General features: G+C 55.0%; 1 protein-coding gene across 1 annotated transcript in view; it reads right to left on the reverse strand.

The window, feature by feature from the left end:
- Nucleotides 1-4,555: 4,555 nt before the first annotated feature.
- The window catches only part of SSC4D (scavenger receptor cysteine rich family member with 4 domains), a 53,250-nt gene continuing 41,690 nt past the window's right edge, over nucleotides 4,556-16,115 (reverse strand). Inside the window, exons 7-10 of the mRNA XM_075059539.1 lie at nucleotides 9,021-9,101; nucleotides 8,153-8,227; nucleotides 7,362-7,684; nucleotides 4,556-4,939 (exon numbers count right to left, since the gene is read on the reverse strand). Coding sequence (XP_074915640.1) covers nucleotides 4,556-4,939; nucleotides 7,362-7,684; nucleotides 8,153-8,227; nucleotides 9,021-9,101 — 863 coding nt within the window. The remainder of the gene's footprint in view (nucleotides 4,940-7,361; nucleotides 7,685-8,152; nucleotides 8,228-9,020; nucleotides 9,102-16,115) is intronic.

The following is a 16,115-nucleotide window of genomic DNA, read 5'->3' on the forward strand; positions in this document are numbered from 1 at the left end:
CCCAGAGCTCTGGCCTTCCCCAGCTGGGGAGAGCCAAGCCCTGGCACCAGAGCTCTGACGGATCATCTGTTCCTGACCTCTAGGACAAGCAGTGGGATGGACCCAGAACCCCAACTCTCGCCCCAAGCTGCAGGGATCCAAACCCTCTGATCAGAACCTGGCCTTATGGGCTTGAGTCTAGGTCAGAGCCAAGGCCAGAAGTGGCCAGGTTTTCTGGACCCCAGTTGGAAACAGCCTGGCACGGTGGGACTCTCTTGAGAACAATGGATCGCACAAAGCTCTCACTCTTCGAATCTGAAATTACCTGAGAACAGCTGGGTACATAGGAGCCAGCAGACTGGGTCAGACCACGGGCCAGAGTCCTGTCTCTGACAGTGGCAGCACCAGATGCCCCGAGGAAGGTGTAAGAACCCCGCAGTAGCAGATGCAGGACAATCTGGCCCCACATTAGTCTCAGCCCTGGTCTCTAATAGCCAGAGATTGGGTCACCCCCTGGGAGCAGCAGGTTTAAGACCCCTTCCAGAATTCCTGTTCTCGTTAATGACAATCACTCAGGATACTCCTTGTCCAGGTGAATCCTGCTTGAGCCTCAAGCCGCTGCTGATCTAAATCTAATCCAAATCCTGGGCCCGTCTCTATCACACAGCAATACTGAAACCAGCCCCTGGGTGTCTCCAGGTTGGGAAACCCACCCACTGAGTGTCCCAAACATGCCCCGTGGATGCCACAGATCTGGGACCCCTTCAAGCTGGCACTGGGCTTGAACCAAACTGGCCCTGCCCAGCCCCTGCCATGGGAAGATTTGGTTCCAGAGCTGAATGTTGCAGGTCAGGCTCATCTGACCCAAGGGGAGAGGGATGGGCGAGGCCAGGGCTGGACACAGCCCAGATTTACCCACGTTTGGCCAGGATCAAAAATCACCTTGATTTTCCCCCATCTCTCCTGGAAAATGCTCTCCGTCCCCTTTAAGCAATGCTTGCCAGGGTGGCCCCATGGCCGGGCGCTACCCTGGCACTCAGGGGCCTGGTGGGTTCATCCGAGCTCCACCACCGCCACACGGTGTGAACTAGGGGAAGCAACTTGCCCCCTCGGAGGGGAGGCTGATGCTGCCGCTGTGCCAGGCAGTGTGTTCTCTAAGGGCCACTGGCCAGATTTTTTAAAGGTGTCTAATCCAGCCCCAAATTTTATTATTCCAGAATTCAGTGAAATCAAATTCAAGCCTGTCCTCTTTCCCCGGCTGACTCACAAGCCTGGCTTAATAATCTCCTTCCCCTTCAATCACCTCTCACCCAGGCGCAGACTCATCCCTTATTCCTCAGAGGCATAAATCCAAACCCAAGCTTGCCCGGGTCTCGTGAAATATTTATTCTCTCCATCCTGCGCCACTGTCTCTCATCAACAGAGGACGAAGAGAACCGCTCAATACTATTGATCTGTGTAGAATTGCAGTGGCTCCAAGTGAGAGCCGGGGAAAGCAAAGAAAAAAAATGGCCAGTACAAAAGAACCCATCTGATGCACGCTTGTTCCCTGGGCATTTGATTAGATGCAGCCAACGCCCACAGACAGGGCGACTTCCTTCGCCCGTGCACAGGTCACGAGCTCGGGAGCCTCAGCTGTGCTCTTCCTGGCACTTGTCACATGGGAAATAAGCAGCCAGGAGCTCAAGGCTGCCTGCCTCGACCCTGCAGCATGGCGAGCGCCTATATCTGCCTCTGGACTCCCCGCTCCTAAATCCCTTTGACAATTCTGGCTCTATGTGCCTAGAGATCTGGGGGCAAGGCAGTGGAGAGCCAGGTCCTGGCATTTGCTCTGCTGCTCTCTCTCCAGCAGGACACTGGGCTAGAATAGCCCTAGAATGGTAGGACTGGGAGTGACTGCTTTTCATCAGGACATCTCCTAGGGCTTTTTACAAGGAGGTCATTGTCTTTATCCCATTGTACAACAGGGGAAACTGAGCCACAGTGAGGGGAAGTGACTTGCCCAGGGTCACTGGAAGAGCCACAAACAGAACCCATGGTTCCTGAGTCCCAGTCCAGTGCTCTAACCACTAGGTCACACCACAGTCATAGCTGTCCTTATGCCAGTGTGTCTCAAACTTTTTTACTGGCAACCCCTTTCACACAACAAGCCTCCGAGTGCGACCCCCCAATAGACTAATATATATCAGCTGAGGATCTAGCACTAAAAATATTTAAAAAATCCAAAGGCTGTGGTCTGAGCGTGTATTCCAAGCAACTAGAGAACAGAAAACCTCAGCCCATAACTCTGATCTGCGACACCAGTGTAAATCAGGAGCAGCTTCACTGACATCAATGAATTTACTTTGAATTTGCACCCTCTGGTGTAGCCTGTAAACAGTGACTGTTCAGAATCAACTGACCGCAGCCAGCTGAGCTGTGACTCACAGAGCGAGTCCGAGGGTACTCAGCACACTTTAACAGGGCTTTTATTTATTCACACCAAAAAATGTATAAGAAAAGTGGAAAAACCAGAGTAGGCACGCTCCGTTATTAACAAAGGAATTATACAGAGAGGCCCGGGATTGCCTCAGTCGTAATTAAGCAAGTCCCTCCCTTTCCCTCTGCCAAAAAATAGCATTTCTCCAGTCTCCTAGCAGGGGAAATGACAAAGGGTTAATGACAAACCTTGAGGATCCCAGCAGATTTCCAGACTTCTTCGCCAGGATCCGAGAATGCAAACAGAGCTTCCTTGGGAAATACACATAAGCGAGTGGGGCTACCACGGGTGTCTTGGCTGCCAGGTGGAACCATCCAAGTGGGTCCAAGAAACGCACCAGTTCAGCTCCACATTTTTATGCACCAATCCCCAGGAGTCAGGTCTGTGCTGGGCACGCAGAGCCCCACTGACTTCCAGGGGGCAAACCCGAATGGATCTGATTGCTGGAGGGGGGGCCTAGATTTCTAATGCACAAAGGGGCCTGCAAATGGCTCATCCAGGGGTAGTTCCACAAACACCCTTTTGAGGAGCAGATCAGGACCTTTGCCTGTGGATCAGTTCTGAGGGCCATGGCAGGGTGGTGGGTCATTCTGATGGGAACACCTGGCAACAGGGACCTGGACTGAGACCTGCTGCCAAACATCTCCTGTAAATCCAATTGCAACAGGATGTGGGGCGAGATTTTCAGAGGCTCCTATGGGACTTACAAGGCCCGGTCCCTTTTCAAAAATGACTTAGGATCTTAGCTCCATTGGCTTTTCATGGGATTTCGGGCCAGATTTTAAGATGCAGAAGCAGTTAGCGGGATTTTCTAAAGCACCTGCCCGCATAATTACCATTGAGATCTACATCTTTAAGTGCCTACATACCCTAGGGCCCAGATCCTCAATGGTATTTAGACTCCTAACTCCATTGAAACCAATGGGAGTTAGGCACCTAAATACGTCTGGGGATCTGCATCACTTTGGAAAATGGGACACGGGCGCATATGAAAATATGACCCTTGGTTACTATCACCATGGGCTGGATGAGAGCTGGCCACAGCTAGTATCTGAGCTCCAGTGACCCTGCAGAATAGTCCGTTCCAGCTCCCGAGGCCAGTGACTCTCCATAGAGTCGAGCAATGCGAGGTTGGCACCAAAGTTCTCTGCCTTCTCCATGGGCTCTGCTTCTTGGGTCTGTGTGTCTCTGCCGTTTCTCCAAGAAAGACGCTGCGGGGCAGCGATGTTCCTTCCTGCTTTTCTTCCGTTCTGGGGTTTTTCTTGGGACAAAAACTTCCCCTGCCAGAGAGTTTGCAGAGATGCCCATGAGCGGCTGGAGTTCTGCTCTGTGCCTCGTGGGTAACGGGCCAGGCAGGAGGTTCTGGCACTTGTCCAAGTAGCATTCGCTAGTGCCCCTGGGGTGGGGTGGGGCCTGCTGGGCATGGCAGCAAGAATAGGGCTTCCATGCCCGTTACAGACGTGCTATATACAGCGATGTACAGGTCACGCGGGTGTTCCTCTCCCACAGACATCAGTGCCATAGGTGTGTCAGCTGGCCCACCTGCCCTGTGCCAGGTGTCACTGACATCTGGAATTCCCCACGGTTTGGGCCGCCGTTGGTCTGAAAGAGAAACAGCCAATGTCAGCTGACAGCCAGGGCTTTCCATCCGGCTGATCGGCCAAAGGACAACTCAGGGCAGATCCTTGGGCCTCTGAGCCAAAGCGCTTACCCCTGACTCCTCACTCCGGTAAGCTGAGCCAGCTTGAGCGACAGGCCAGGGGACCACTGCCAGGTGGCTCCTTTTGCTTTAGAGTTGCTGGCCTTTGAATGGCTCCTGGGTGGGGCATTCCCGTTCGACGCCTGCTCCACTACCAGGAGACCGGGACTCGTTCTGGTTGGGACGGGTGTCTGAGCTCAGGGGTTGCCCTCACCTCCTGGGACTGGCCACTGTCCTTTAATCAGCAAAGGGGGACACTCGCCCTGAAGGCCTGGTCTGCCCTCACACAGACACGTTACTGCCCTGGGCTTGGATGGGGCACAGTAGGGGAAACAGAGGATCTACCCATCCTCCGGACTCACCCGGGCGTCTCTGGATGGCTGTGGGCACAGAGCTGGTCATAGCAGCCCGCAGAGGGCGCCGGCGTCTTCTGAGTGGTCGCAGTTGTGCACGTTCCAGGGGATGTGGGAGCAGCGCAGCAAGGAGGGCTCGTCCCCTTTGCACTTGAGGTTGTCGAGGAAGATGTAGCCGGTGCCTGGGCCGTAGCGCGCCTCCCCCCAGGCTGCCCGGGCACCCCCGCAGCCCAGCTGCCGGCACACCACCGTGACATCCCGGAGGTCCCAGGCGTCGTCGCACACGGTCCCCCACTGGGACAGGTAGAACATCTCCACCCGGCCCTCGCAGCGGTGGCTGCCATTCACGAGGCGCAGGAATCCTGCAGGGGGTGGGACAGCGTGGGGTGAGGGGACCCGGGGCAGCCGGAGGCCCTGCCCAACAGAACCCTGGCATCTGAACACCACCCATCAATCAGCTGCCCTCTGCCTTCCTCCTGGGGACTCGCAGCTGCCCTCCAAACTCAGCAAGCTGGATGCAAGGCTGCTCCTTAATGGGGTTAATACAAAGGAATTGTTTCCTCGATTCCCCCCGGTAAGATAGGGAGTGAATCCACCCAGCCGAGCCACCGTCAGAGCAATAGCAGCACTGGGCACTCAAAGCAGCTTCCAGCCTAGAACCGGCGAGCGCTTCGCAGTCCCCCACTGCGCCCCCGGGACGCAGGCACCTGCTGCCCCGGTACAGACAGGTGCTCAGAGGAGGAGCCAATGAGGGAGCCAAGACAGGGTCCCGCGAATCCAGGCTCCCCCTCCTGTGGCTCACTTTGCCCTGGGAGCGAGGGGCCAGCGGTGGAAGCATCACTAGTGCCTCAGTATTCACAGTTCAGTGGAGATGAGGGAGCACAGGGTCCAGAACAGGGGAGCAGGCCTCAGGACTCCAGAGCAACACGATCTGGTGGATACAGCATCTGACTGGAAGCAAGAAAGCCTGCACACTGTTCCCGGCTCAGCCTGGCTCCGTGACCCGTGCCACGTCACCCAGCTTAACCTCCTCGGCTAATCTACCTCACTGGGATAGACAGCGACTACAGCAAGGGTGGGCAAACTACCGGGCTGGGGGCTTGCTCCACATGGCTCCCCAAAGCAGCTGCACGTCCCCCCTCTGGCTCCTATGTGTAGGGGCAGCCAGGGGACTCCGCACGCCGCCGCTGCCCCAAGTACTGTCCTCGCAGCTCCCATTGTCCAGCAAATAGGGCCAATGGGAACTGCAGGGGCAGAGCCTGTGGAGGGGGCAGCGTGCAGCAGAGCCACCTGGCCACGCCTCGTGTAGGAGCCAGAGGGTGGGACATGTCGCTACTTCCTGGAGCTGCTTGAGGTAAGCACCACCCAGAGCCTGCAACCCTGATGCCCTCCCATGCCCCAATACTCTGCCCCAGCGCTGATCCCCCTCCAGCTCTCTGAACCCCTCAGTCCCACTCTCCTGCATCCTAGAACCCACACCCCCATCCGGAGCCCTCACCCCCACCACTGCACCCCAACGCCAAACTCCTGCCCCAGCCCAGAGCCCCTCCCACACCCTGAACTCCTCATTTCTGGCCCCACCTCAGAGCCCTTACGCCCAGCCAGAGCCCTCACTCCCTCTCGCACCCCAACTCCCAATTTTGTGAGCTTTCATGGCCCACCATACAATTTCCATTCCCAGATGTGGCCTTGGGCCAAAAAGTTTGCCCACCCCTGTGCTACAGTAAAAGTGCTTTGAGATCCACTGATGACAGACGCTGTGGGAGGGAGTCAACCATACGATGCCACAGCACAGGGATAGCAGGCATCACTTCTGATCGACGTTTCAGCCAATGCCACGGGTGGTATCATAGAATCAAACTCATAGGACTGGAAGGGACCTCCAGAGGTCTTCTAGTCCAATTCCCTGCACTCAAGGCAGGACCAGGCATTATCTAGACCAACCCTCAGCTGCCTTTGTCTCTGGCTTCTCTGCCAAACATTGGCCCCAGGGGGTTTCTCTGGGAGGAGACTTGTGACTGCCTGAAGATGGCCCCATGGGGTACCTACCGTCCTTGGGATGAGTTGTGGCTGAGGTGGTGGTCGCAGAAACATCTTCTCTGAAATGGTCTCCGGACTCATCCACACCTGCTCCAGCAAAGGATGGATGAAAAGAACAATGATTAGACATCTCTGGTTTCCAGCTTGGGGATGGATGTCACCGAGCGTGAGTGATTGGGCTGGAGCGAGGCAGCGGAGAGAGGAGACTCACTGCAGAGTGCTAAGATGTGGTGCGTTTAGGAAGCAGAGGACAGGCAAACATCGCCTGACAGCAGGCACTGGGATTCATGAGGGATTGGGCCAAAACTAGCACCTGAGACCTGAACCCTCTGAAGTTCTGGGAGCTTGAATTCAAATCCCCCCCATCTGAACCTGACCCTAAGGTTGTGGTTCTGGGGGAATCCAGAAGCAGGAGGAGCCTTTCTGGGCTTGTCTGAAATTCCCCTGGGGTCTCGTGGGATTCCACCGAGCTGGGATGGAGTCTCACAGAAAGCCCAGCCCACTCCAATTCCAACCCGAACTAAACCCTGAGCCCCGGACTACATATGATGTGCCCCAAGCACCCCTTGTGGCCCATCTCCCACTCGAGTGGCTGGAATCCGGGTTTCCAGGTCACAAGGCACACCCAGAGAGGCTGCAGGAACTCGGATGGCACTCTCTGGGGCCCGAGGCATGCTGAGGCCGGCTGCTGGTGGCACGCCCGGCCTAGGCTCACCTTCGCTCCCCAGGGGTGGTCCCAGATCTGGCTAGCTTTGGAGGGAGCTTGCGTACTGCTTGAGGCGGAGTAGGATGTGCTGTGTGGAGCACCCACATGTGTCTCACCTCTGCAGATGACGCCGGCATCCTCATGGTGCCCACAGTTGTGCTGCCCCCAGCCCAGATGAAAGCAATTCGCCAGGTCAGCCTCCCGGCCGGCACAATCCACATTGTCCAGAAGGACGGGGCCAGTGCCGTAACCAAAATAGCCCAGGATGGTGGCCGCAAGCGCCACCCCGCAGCCGATCTGCCGGCAGACCACCTGGGCGTTGGTGAAACCCCAGTCGTCGTCGCACACCGTGCCCCAGGTGCCGCGGTACAGAACCTCCACCCGGCCCTGGCAGCTGTTGTTCCCGTTCACCAGCCTGATGCTGCCACCTGTTGGTCAGACCCGGAGAGCAAAGGTGATGTGGGAGGCCGGAAAGTCGAGAGATTCTGGCTGAGGCAGGTGGTGGGGAGCGATACAGTCACGTGCCCAGTGTAGCCCGGTGCTCTGCAGCCCCAGCCCTCATCTTTGATAGGAGGTAGGGCCGAAGGAGACTATAGGTCCCAGCATGCCGTCCTCCCTTTTAGGCTCAAGCTAGAGCATAGCATTGCTGGGACTCGTAGTTTCTACCATCTACTCCGCCATATAAATGGCACATCATGCTCCATGTGGTTGAGCAGGGGCTGAGTGAATATGGCAGGGCTGCGACGGAGAACGGGGGGCCCTCGAGGCTTTCATTCGAGCCTTAGCAGCCCAGTGCAGGCGTGCTGTGTGGCTGCCTGGGCTTTGCGGGGAATCTCTGAATGCACCCTGGGCCATCCGGAGCCAATGCCCCGCCTGCGGGGAGCGCACACACTTACTGCTCTTGCCTGCAGCCAGAAGGGCCACTGTGATCACTTCAGTCTCCGGCGAGGGCTGATCTCTGGCATCCGTGACTGCAAGGACAAGCAGCGGCATTAGGAGGATGGGAGTTCAGAGGAAAGCCTGCTCTCAGGCTGTTCTCCATTGGTGGGGCACCCTCGCCCACGATGGCAGCACGCACCATGCAACCTCATGGCCAAAGGATCCAATGGGGCTCCTGAGCAGTTGGCACAAGGGACCCAGGGTGGAATTCACCACTGGCCTGATCACTGATGAGAAGCAGGCCCATTTAGACCCTATAGAGGGCAGTTCTTTGCGCAAGGCATCACCCTATGCATTGAAGCAGGACCTTGGTGACTTTCCCCAGCATCACAGCCACCCCAGGATGCCATAAGTGGCTGTAGCAACAAAATCAGAGCCGAGCACCCCTGGGGAGAGCTGTGCAGCGAGCATCCCACTAGCAGGCTTCCAGGGACCTGGAGACGTTTGCAGTCCCTGTGATCCTGCTGCTGGGCCCCAGGAAGGGACCCACCCAGTGCTGTGAATGGAGTGAAGCCCGGCATGACCTGAGCAGCTCTCTGGACTGTGCTTAATTCTCGGCAGCAGTGTCTCTAGGCCACCCAGTGTCTCTACTGATGACTCCAAAGGAGAAGGCGAGGAGAAAACCCAGGACGGGGGAACTGAGCCCTGCTTCCCCAGTACGGGGGGCTGGGCCAGGAAGGACAATGCGCCAGTTCAGATCACAGCTGTGTCCTTCACAGGACAATGTTATGGGGTAGCTGCTATAATCAATGCACTTGCCTTGGAGCTGTAGGTGTCTGCATGCATCTTCCCTCTGGATGGGGGAATGGGCCACGCTGGCCTTACCTGTGGCAGTGTCAGTGAATGACTCTCCATAGTCCCGGCCAGCCAAGGTGGTGAATGGTGCCACTGTTGAAACCCGCAGCCCTGCGGAGACACACGTAGAAGCAGAGGCCACATGAGCAGCGGCCATAACTGTTTGCACTGAGTCATTTTGAGAGGATGGGCAGCCAGAAAGAAGCCCGTCCAGAGAACAGAGACATGTGTCAATCATTCTTCACTCCTCCAGCCGCCCGTAGCAGCTCCTACTTCAGCCCCTGGTCAGTGCCTTGGGAACATGTGTTCAGAGCTTAGGGTATGTCTACACTATGGGATTATTCTGATTTTACAGAAAATGGTTTTTTAAAACAGATTGTATAAAGTCAAGCACATGCGGCCACACTAGGCACATTAATTTGGCGGTGTGCGTCCATGTACCGAGGCTAGTGTCGATTTCCGGAGCATTGCACTGTGGGTAGCTATCCCACAGCTATCCCATAGTTCCCGCAGTCTCCCCCGCCCATTGGAATTCTGGGTTGAGATCCCAGTGCCTGATGGGGCAAAAAACGTTGTCGCAGATGGTTCTGGGTACAGCCTCACCCCTTCCTCTGTGCAAGTAGCAGACAACCGTTTCGCCCCTTTTTCCCTGAGTGAACTGTGCAGACACCATAGCACGGCAAGCACGGACCCTGCTCAGCTCAAGACAGCAATCATGGACATTGTAAACACCTCGCGCATTCTCGTGCAGTCAATGCTGAACCGGGACCTGCAAAACCAGTCGAGGAGGCGGCAGCTACGGCAGCGCAGCAACGAGAGTGATGAGGACATGGACACAGAATTCCCTCAAACCGCGGGCCCCTGCGCTTTGGAGATCATGCTGGTAATGGGGCAGGTTCTAGCCATTGAATGCCAATTTTGGGTCTGCGAAACAAGCACAGACTGGTGGGACCGCATAGTGTTGTGGGTGTGGGATGATTCCCAGTGGCTGCGAAACTTTCGCATGCGTAAGGGCACTTTCATGGAACTTTGTGACTTGCTTTCCCCTGCCCTGAAACGCCAGAATACCAAGATGAGAGCAGCCCTCACAGAAGGGTGGCGATTTAAGCCCTGCTGGAGCTTTTGCAACACCAGACATCTACCCACTCAGTTTGGATATCAATTTGGGAGTTGGGGCAAATCAATCGTTATGGTGGGAGGCTGCTGTGATGCAAGTAGGCCAAAGCATCATTAAGACTGCTGCTGCGAATAAGGATTGTGATCGGAAATGTGAGGGTCATAGTGATGGCTTATGCTGCAACGCTGGATTCCCTAACTTGTGGTGGCGATAGATGGAACCCATATCCCGTTCTGGGCACGCGCGGAGACCAAGTGGCACCAGTACATTAAGCCGCAGGGGGTCCTTTTCATCGGTGTCTGCAAGCATTGGGTGGCTCCAATGGGACGTTCACCCAAACATCCACATGGCGCAGTGGCCAGCGGGAGAAGGTGAATAAGGGTTCATGACCGCTACGCGCTTCCGTCGCTTCAGAACACTACTCTGTTTAAACCGGCGGGTGGCGAAGGGAATTACTTACCAGACCAGAAATTTAACAGTTGGGATGTTGAAAATGCCTGTAGTTATCCTGGGGACCCAGCCTAACCCCTTGATGCATGGCTCATGAAGCCATACACAGGCAGCCTGCCGTGACAGTAGTCAGGAGCTGTTCAACTACAGGCTGAGGAAGTGCAATGTGGTAGAATGTGCTTGGCTGTTTAAAGGCGCGCTTGGCGCACATTATGACTGTCAGACCTCAGCCAAACCAACGTCCCCATTTGTTATTGCTGCTTGCTGTGTGCTCCACAATCTCTGTGAGAGTAAGGGGGAGACCTTATGGCAGAGTGGGAGGCTGAGGCAATCACCTGCCGTGATTACGGCTGATAACTGTGCAGCCAGACACCAGGCGATTAAAAGAGCTCACCAGGAAGCGGTGCGCATCAGAGAAGCTTTGAAAACGCATTCATCACGGGCCAGGTACGGTGTGACTGTTGTGTTTGTTTCTCCTTGATGAAACCCCCCACCCCCTGATTGACTCATTCCCTGTAAGCCACCCACCCCTCCCTCTTCGATTACGCTTCTTCTTAAGGAAATAAATCACTCGTTTAAAATTTTGTATTCTTTATTAATTAATCTTAAAAGAGGGCAAGAACTGACAAGGTAGCCCGGGTGGGTTTGGGAGGAGATAGGAGGAAGGAAAGGCCACTAAAAAAATTTCAAAATAAATGACAGCCTTTTGGTTTGGGCTGTCCACCTGGGTGGAATGGACGGGTGCACGGAGCCTCCCCCACACGTTCTTAGTCGTCTGGTGGGTGAGGAGGCCTAGGAACATGGTGAGGGAGAGCGGTTATACAGGGCTTGCAGCGGCACTCTGTGATCCTGCTGCTGTTCCTGAAGCTCCACCAGATGCTGGGATGTCTGTTTGATCATGCAGCAGCCCAGAGTGCATCCCAACACCTCAGATCTTCGTGCCCCACCTCTCATCTCGAGCGTCTCTCCTCTCCTCATGTTCATCCCTCCTATCCTCACATTGGTCCCTCCTGTCCTCCGGTCACTGGCATTTTCCTGTACTTTGATACTACGTCCTTCCACTCAGTCAGTAGAGCTCTTTCATGCGGGTCACTTCCATGATTTCCAAGACATTTCGTCTCACGTCTTTTTTTCCCCGCCGCCTTATCTAAGATAGCCTTCAGGATGGAGGAGGGAGACTTGAAAAATTTGCAGCTGCAGAGAGGGAGGCGAAAAAGGGAGAAGAAGTATTTAAAAAGATACATTTTACAGAACAATGCTTATACTCTTTCATGGTGAACACCACTATTCACCTTACTAGCACATGTGATCTCACTACAAGGTCACATTTTGCTCTATATTGGTGCCGCGGCTTTGGTGTTATAAGATCCACGACGCAGCTCGAGCATCAGAATCGGCTTGCATGCAGCCATGTAAGCCATTGTCTTTCGGCTTCTGCAGCCTTCATATTCCAGTGCCCTCCTTTCCCAAATAGCAAGCAAAGCCCATTGACTGCTGCTCTTTCTCGTTTACGTGCCGCACCGAACCGCCCCCATCCAATCTCTGGGATGATCGCTTTACCCCTTCTCCCACCACATGGCTGGTATCATGGAAATCGCTGCAGCCACCTCCCCCGCACCGCATGGCTGTAGCAGGAAATCCCAGCTAGCCACATGCGAAAAAGCTCAGTGCCAATCACACCCTCCCCCGACGTTGGCTAAATGCAGGAAGGATTTTTCTTTTAGCCACAGGCAAACAGCCAACCATCTCTGTCCCCTTAATAATTCCTGAATTTCAACCAGGTTACCATGAACGATATCATTCTCCTGAGGATACACAGTGAGATAAGAACGGATGTTGCTTGAATGCCAGCAACACCAGGACCATACGCAGCTAGGCTTTTGTTCATGCATGAACAGATTACTGCTTACATGCATGCGTGGTCAGTGTCCTACTATGGAGGACGGATAAGGCTGCCCTGCCCAGAGTACCTCCAGAGAGCTTCATGGAGATGTTCCTGGAGGATTTCCGCTCCATCTCCAGACTGTAACAGACTCTTCCAGTAAACTGTACTGGCCGCAATGCATCCCAAGTCCTCAGCGCAAATTATCATTAAAAAAGCTTGCTTTTAACCAGTGTTTATATTACAAAGGTACACTCACCAGAGCTCCTTCCATGGCTTCATTGTCTGGGACAGTGGCTTGGGAGGCTGGGAGGTAATTCCGTTAGGGTGAGAAAAAGCTCCTGGCTGTTGGGGAGAACAGAGTGCTGTGTGCCTCTGCAAGATCGTCCTCCTCTTCCTCCTCATCTTCCCATCCGCAGATCTCAGCCCATGCCTGAGATTACCACCCCCACCTTGGAATCCATGGACAGGAGTGGGGTTGTGGTGGCGGACCCCCTAGAATTGCATGCAGCTCAGCATAGAAGCGGCATGTTTTGCCCTGCCTGGCCTTCCGTTTGCTTCTTTGGTTTTCTGGTAGGCTTGTCTGAGCTCCTTAACTTTCACATGGCACATATACTAAGTCCCTGGTGGCCTCTCTGCATCATGGCCTTGGAAATTTTCAAATGTTTTTTCATTTCGTCTTTTGGAACGGAATTCTGTTAGCACGGAATCCTCTCCCACACACGAGCAGAATCCATATCTCCTGTGCAGTCCATGTCGGAGCTCTTTTTCGATTCTCAGGAGACTGCATTGTTACCTGTGCTGTGAGCTCTGCGTGGTCACCTGTGCTGGTGAGCTGTCACGCGGCCAAACAGGAAATGAAATTCAAGTTCGCAGGCTTTTCCTGTCTACCTGGCCAGTGCAGCGAGTTCTTGGCTTCCAGAGCCATCACAATGGCTGCACTGTGGATACCGCCCAGAGGCCAATATCATCAAATTGAGGCCCGGTAACCCTAATCCGACATGGCAATACCGATTTCAGCACTACTCCCCTCTTCGGGGAGGAATACAGAAATAGGTTTTAAGAGCCCTTTATATCGATATAAAGGGCTTCGTTGTGCGGACGGGTGCAGGGTTAAATCGGTGTAACGCTGCTAAATTCAGTATAAACGCATAGTGTAGACCAGGCCTTAGCGTCCTGCTAAATGCACTTACGTAACCCACGGGTTGGGATCAGTGCGTGTTAGATGATGGATTGGAAGGATTCGATTTTTATCGATAAATGTCAGTAAACATCCGTTTCCCTATACATGCCCAAACCGCTGAAAAAATATTTCTGTCAATAGTAATTGAAGCGTACAAGTTGGACCTCTCTAATCCAGCAGTCCATGGGCCGGCAACATCCACGGGCCTGCATAGGCGCCAACTCCACGGGTGCTCCGGGGCTAGAGCACACACGGGGGAAAATTAGTGGGTACAGAACATCCACCAGCACCAAGCTTCCCCCTCTGCCCCCACCCTGAGCCTCTCACATGCCGCGCGGCCCTGCACTTGCCAACTCCTCCTCCTCCCTCCCAGCGCAGAGCGCCGCAACAGCTGATTCACAGCATTCAAGCTCCAGGAGGGAGGGGGAGGACCTGGGTCGGTGGTTGGGACCTTGGGCAAGAGGTTGGCAGCTGGGACTTGGGGCTATCATTGGAGCCCCCCAGCAGGGGGCCACATTGGGTGCAAAGCCTGGGGGTGCTGCAGCACCCCCCCCCGCACCCCTATTTCCCGTGCCTATGGAGACCCGCTGGCACTCTGCATTGACTTCCTGTGGTTCAGCAAATTCTCTGGGTCAGCTCCGGTCAAGTCCTGAGGATGCCAGACTAGAGAGGTTCAATTTGTACAAAAAATGCCAGTTGGTGACTTACTAGAGTTGGATTTCAGGCTATTTACTTTGTATATTTTGACCTGTGATATTGACAATTTGTGTGTGAACGGTTACAAAGCTTTTAACCTTTGGAATCTTAACCTCTTCTGTCATTAAACAATTACCCAGCCACTTCCTGTTGACTGACCCCTGTAATGTCCCACAACTGTGAACATTCAAACTGGTCAAAATTTAAAAAATGCTTAAAAGCCATCATTTTGGGTAAATGTCAATAAATAAAATTTTAAAATAAATATCCATGTTATGAGTCAATAGTGTCAAAAAAAACAACAACGTTGAATTCGCCAGGCCTCATTATCCAGATCCCGGGAGGCTACGGGTGTGTTACAGAAGGCTGGTGTGTTAGCTCAAGCTAGAGAGATTCATGTCTTCAGCTCTGGAGGTCCCCCACTCAACCCACCGAGTTCCCATCTCAGCCACGTACACAGTCGTCCTTCCCTATCAGTGAGAATCAGGTGGGCTGTAGAGAGCTGGGCCCGCAGCTGGAAAGGAGGCGGGTGCACCTGTCCTGCTGCCACCCTAGCGGAGCGTGGCCGGCATGCTGGGGTCTGCCTTCCTCACCCCTTTCCCAGGGGAAGCCAGAGGCATTGACCACAGCGAAGCGAGAAGGGGGCTGGCTACCAAACCATGCTGCTTGGAGGCTCAGGGTAGCCACGTGCTGCCCAGCACAGGGCCACCTGCCACATGCCCAAGAACTCCTTCTAGCTGGCATGAAATGGCACAACTTGCAATCGACTCACCCCATTAGTACTGAGGTGCAGATGACATGATGAGCCATCCCAACATGCGGGGCTCCATGTAGCATTGTGCTGCCAACTTTCTAATCACACAAAACCAACTTGCCCTGCCCCCTGCCCCGCCCCTTCCCTGAGGCTCCACCCCCCATCGTTTGCTCTGCCCCGCCCTCACACACTCGCTCATTTTCCTCCAGGCTGGGGCAGGCGATTGGGGTGCAGGATCCGGGATGGGGCCAAGGGGTTGGGAGTGTGGGAGGGGGCTCCAGGCTGAGGCAAGGAGTGGGAAGGAGTGAGGCCTCTGGGCTGGAGGTGCAGGCTGTAGGGTGGCCTCAGAAGTGAGGGGTTCCGGGTGCGGGAGAGGACTCCAGGCTGGGGCAGGGGGTTGAGGTGTGTGGGGGGGGTGAGGGCTCCAGCTGGGAGTGCGGGCTCTGGGGTGGGGCTGGGGATGAGGGGTTTGGGGTGTAGGAGGGGGCTCCAGGCTGAGCCAAGGGGATAGGTGTGTGGGAGGGGACTCAGAGCTGGAGCAGGGGTTTGGGGTGCAAGCTCCGGGCAGTGCTTAGCTCAGGCCGCCAGGTGGCTCCATGCACTGCCCCAGACCGCAGGTGCCGCCCCTGCAGCTCCCATTGGCTACGGTTCCTGGCCAATGGAAGCTGTGGAGCCAGCACTCGGGGTGGGGTTAGCATGCAGAGTCCCCATGGCTGCCCCTTTGCTTAGGAGCCAGAGGGACATGTTGGCAGGTTCCTGGGAGCTGCACAGAGCCAGATAAGGAGCCTGCCCACCCCACTGGTGCTGTGGCCAACCGGTCTTTTAGCGGCCTGGTCAGCAGTGCTGACCAGAGCCACCAGGGTCCCTTTTTGACTGGATATTCTGGTCGAAAACAGGACTCCTGGCAACTTTAATATTGTAGCACCTGGCCAGGCTTGGCAGTGACAGCGGCAAGGCCCAAATACAGTGCACCGCTTACACCACAGCACTCCAGCCCATTCTGCCTAGATGTCTCACTCCACCCAGCGGGCCAGGACCAAGGC

Source organism: Chelonoidis abingdonii, chromosome 20 (assembly GCF_003597395.2).
Source record: "Chelonoidis abingdonii isolate Lonesome George chromosome 20, CheloAbing_2.0, whole genome shotgun sequence".
Lineage (NCBI taxonomy): Eukaryota > Metazoa > Chordata > Testudines > Testudinidae > Chelonoidis > Chelonoidis abingdonii.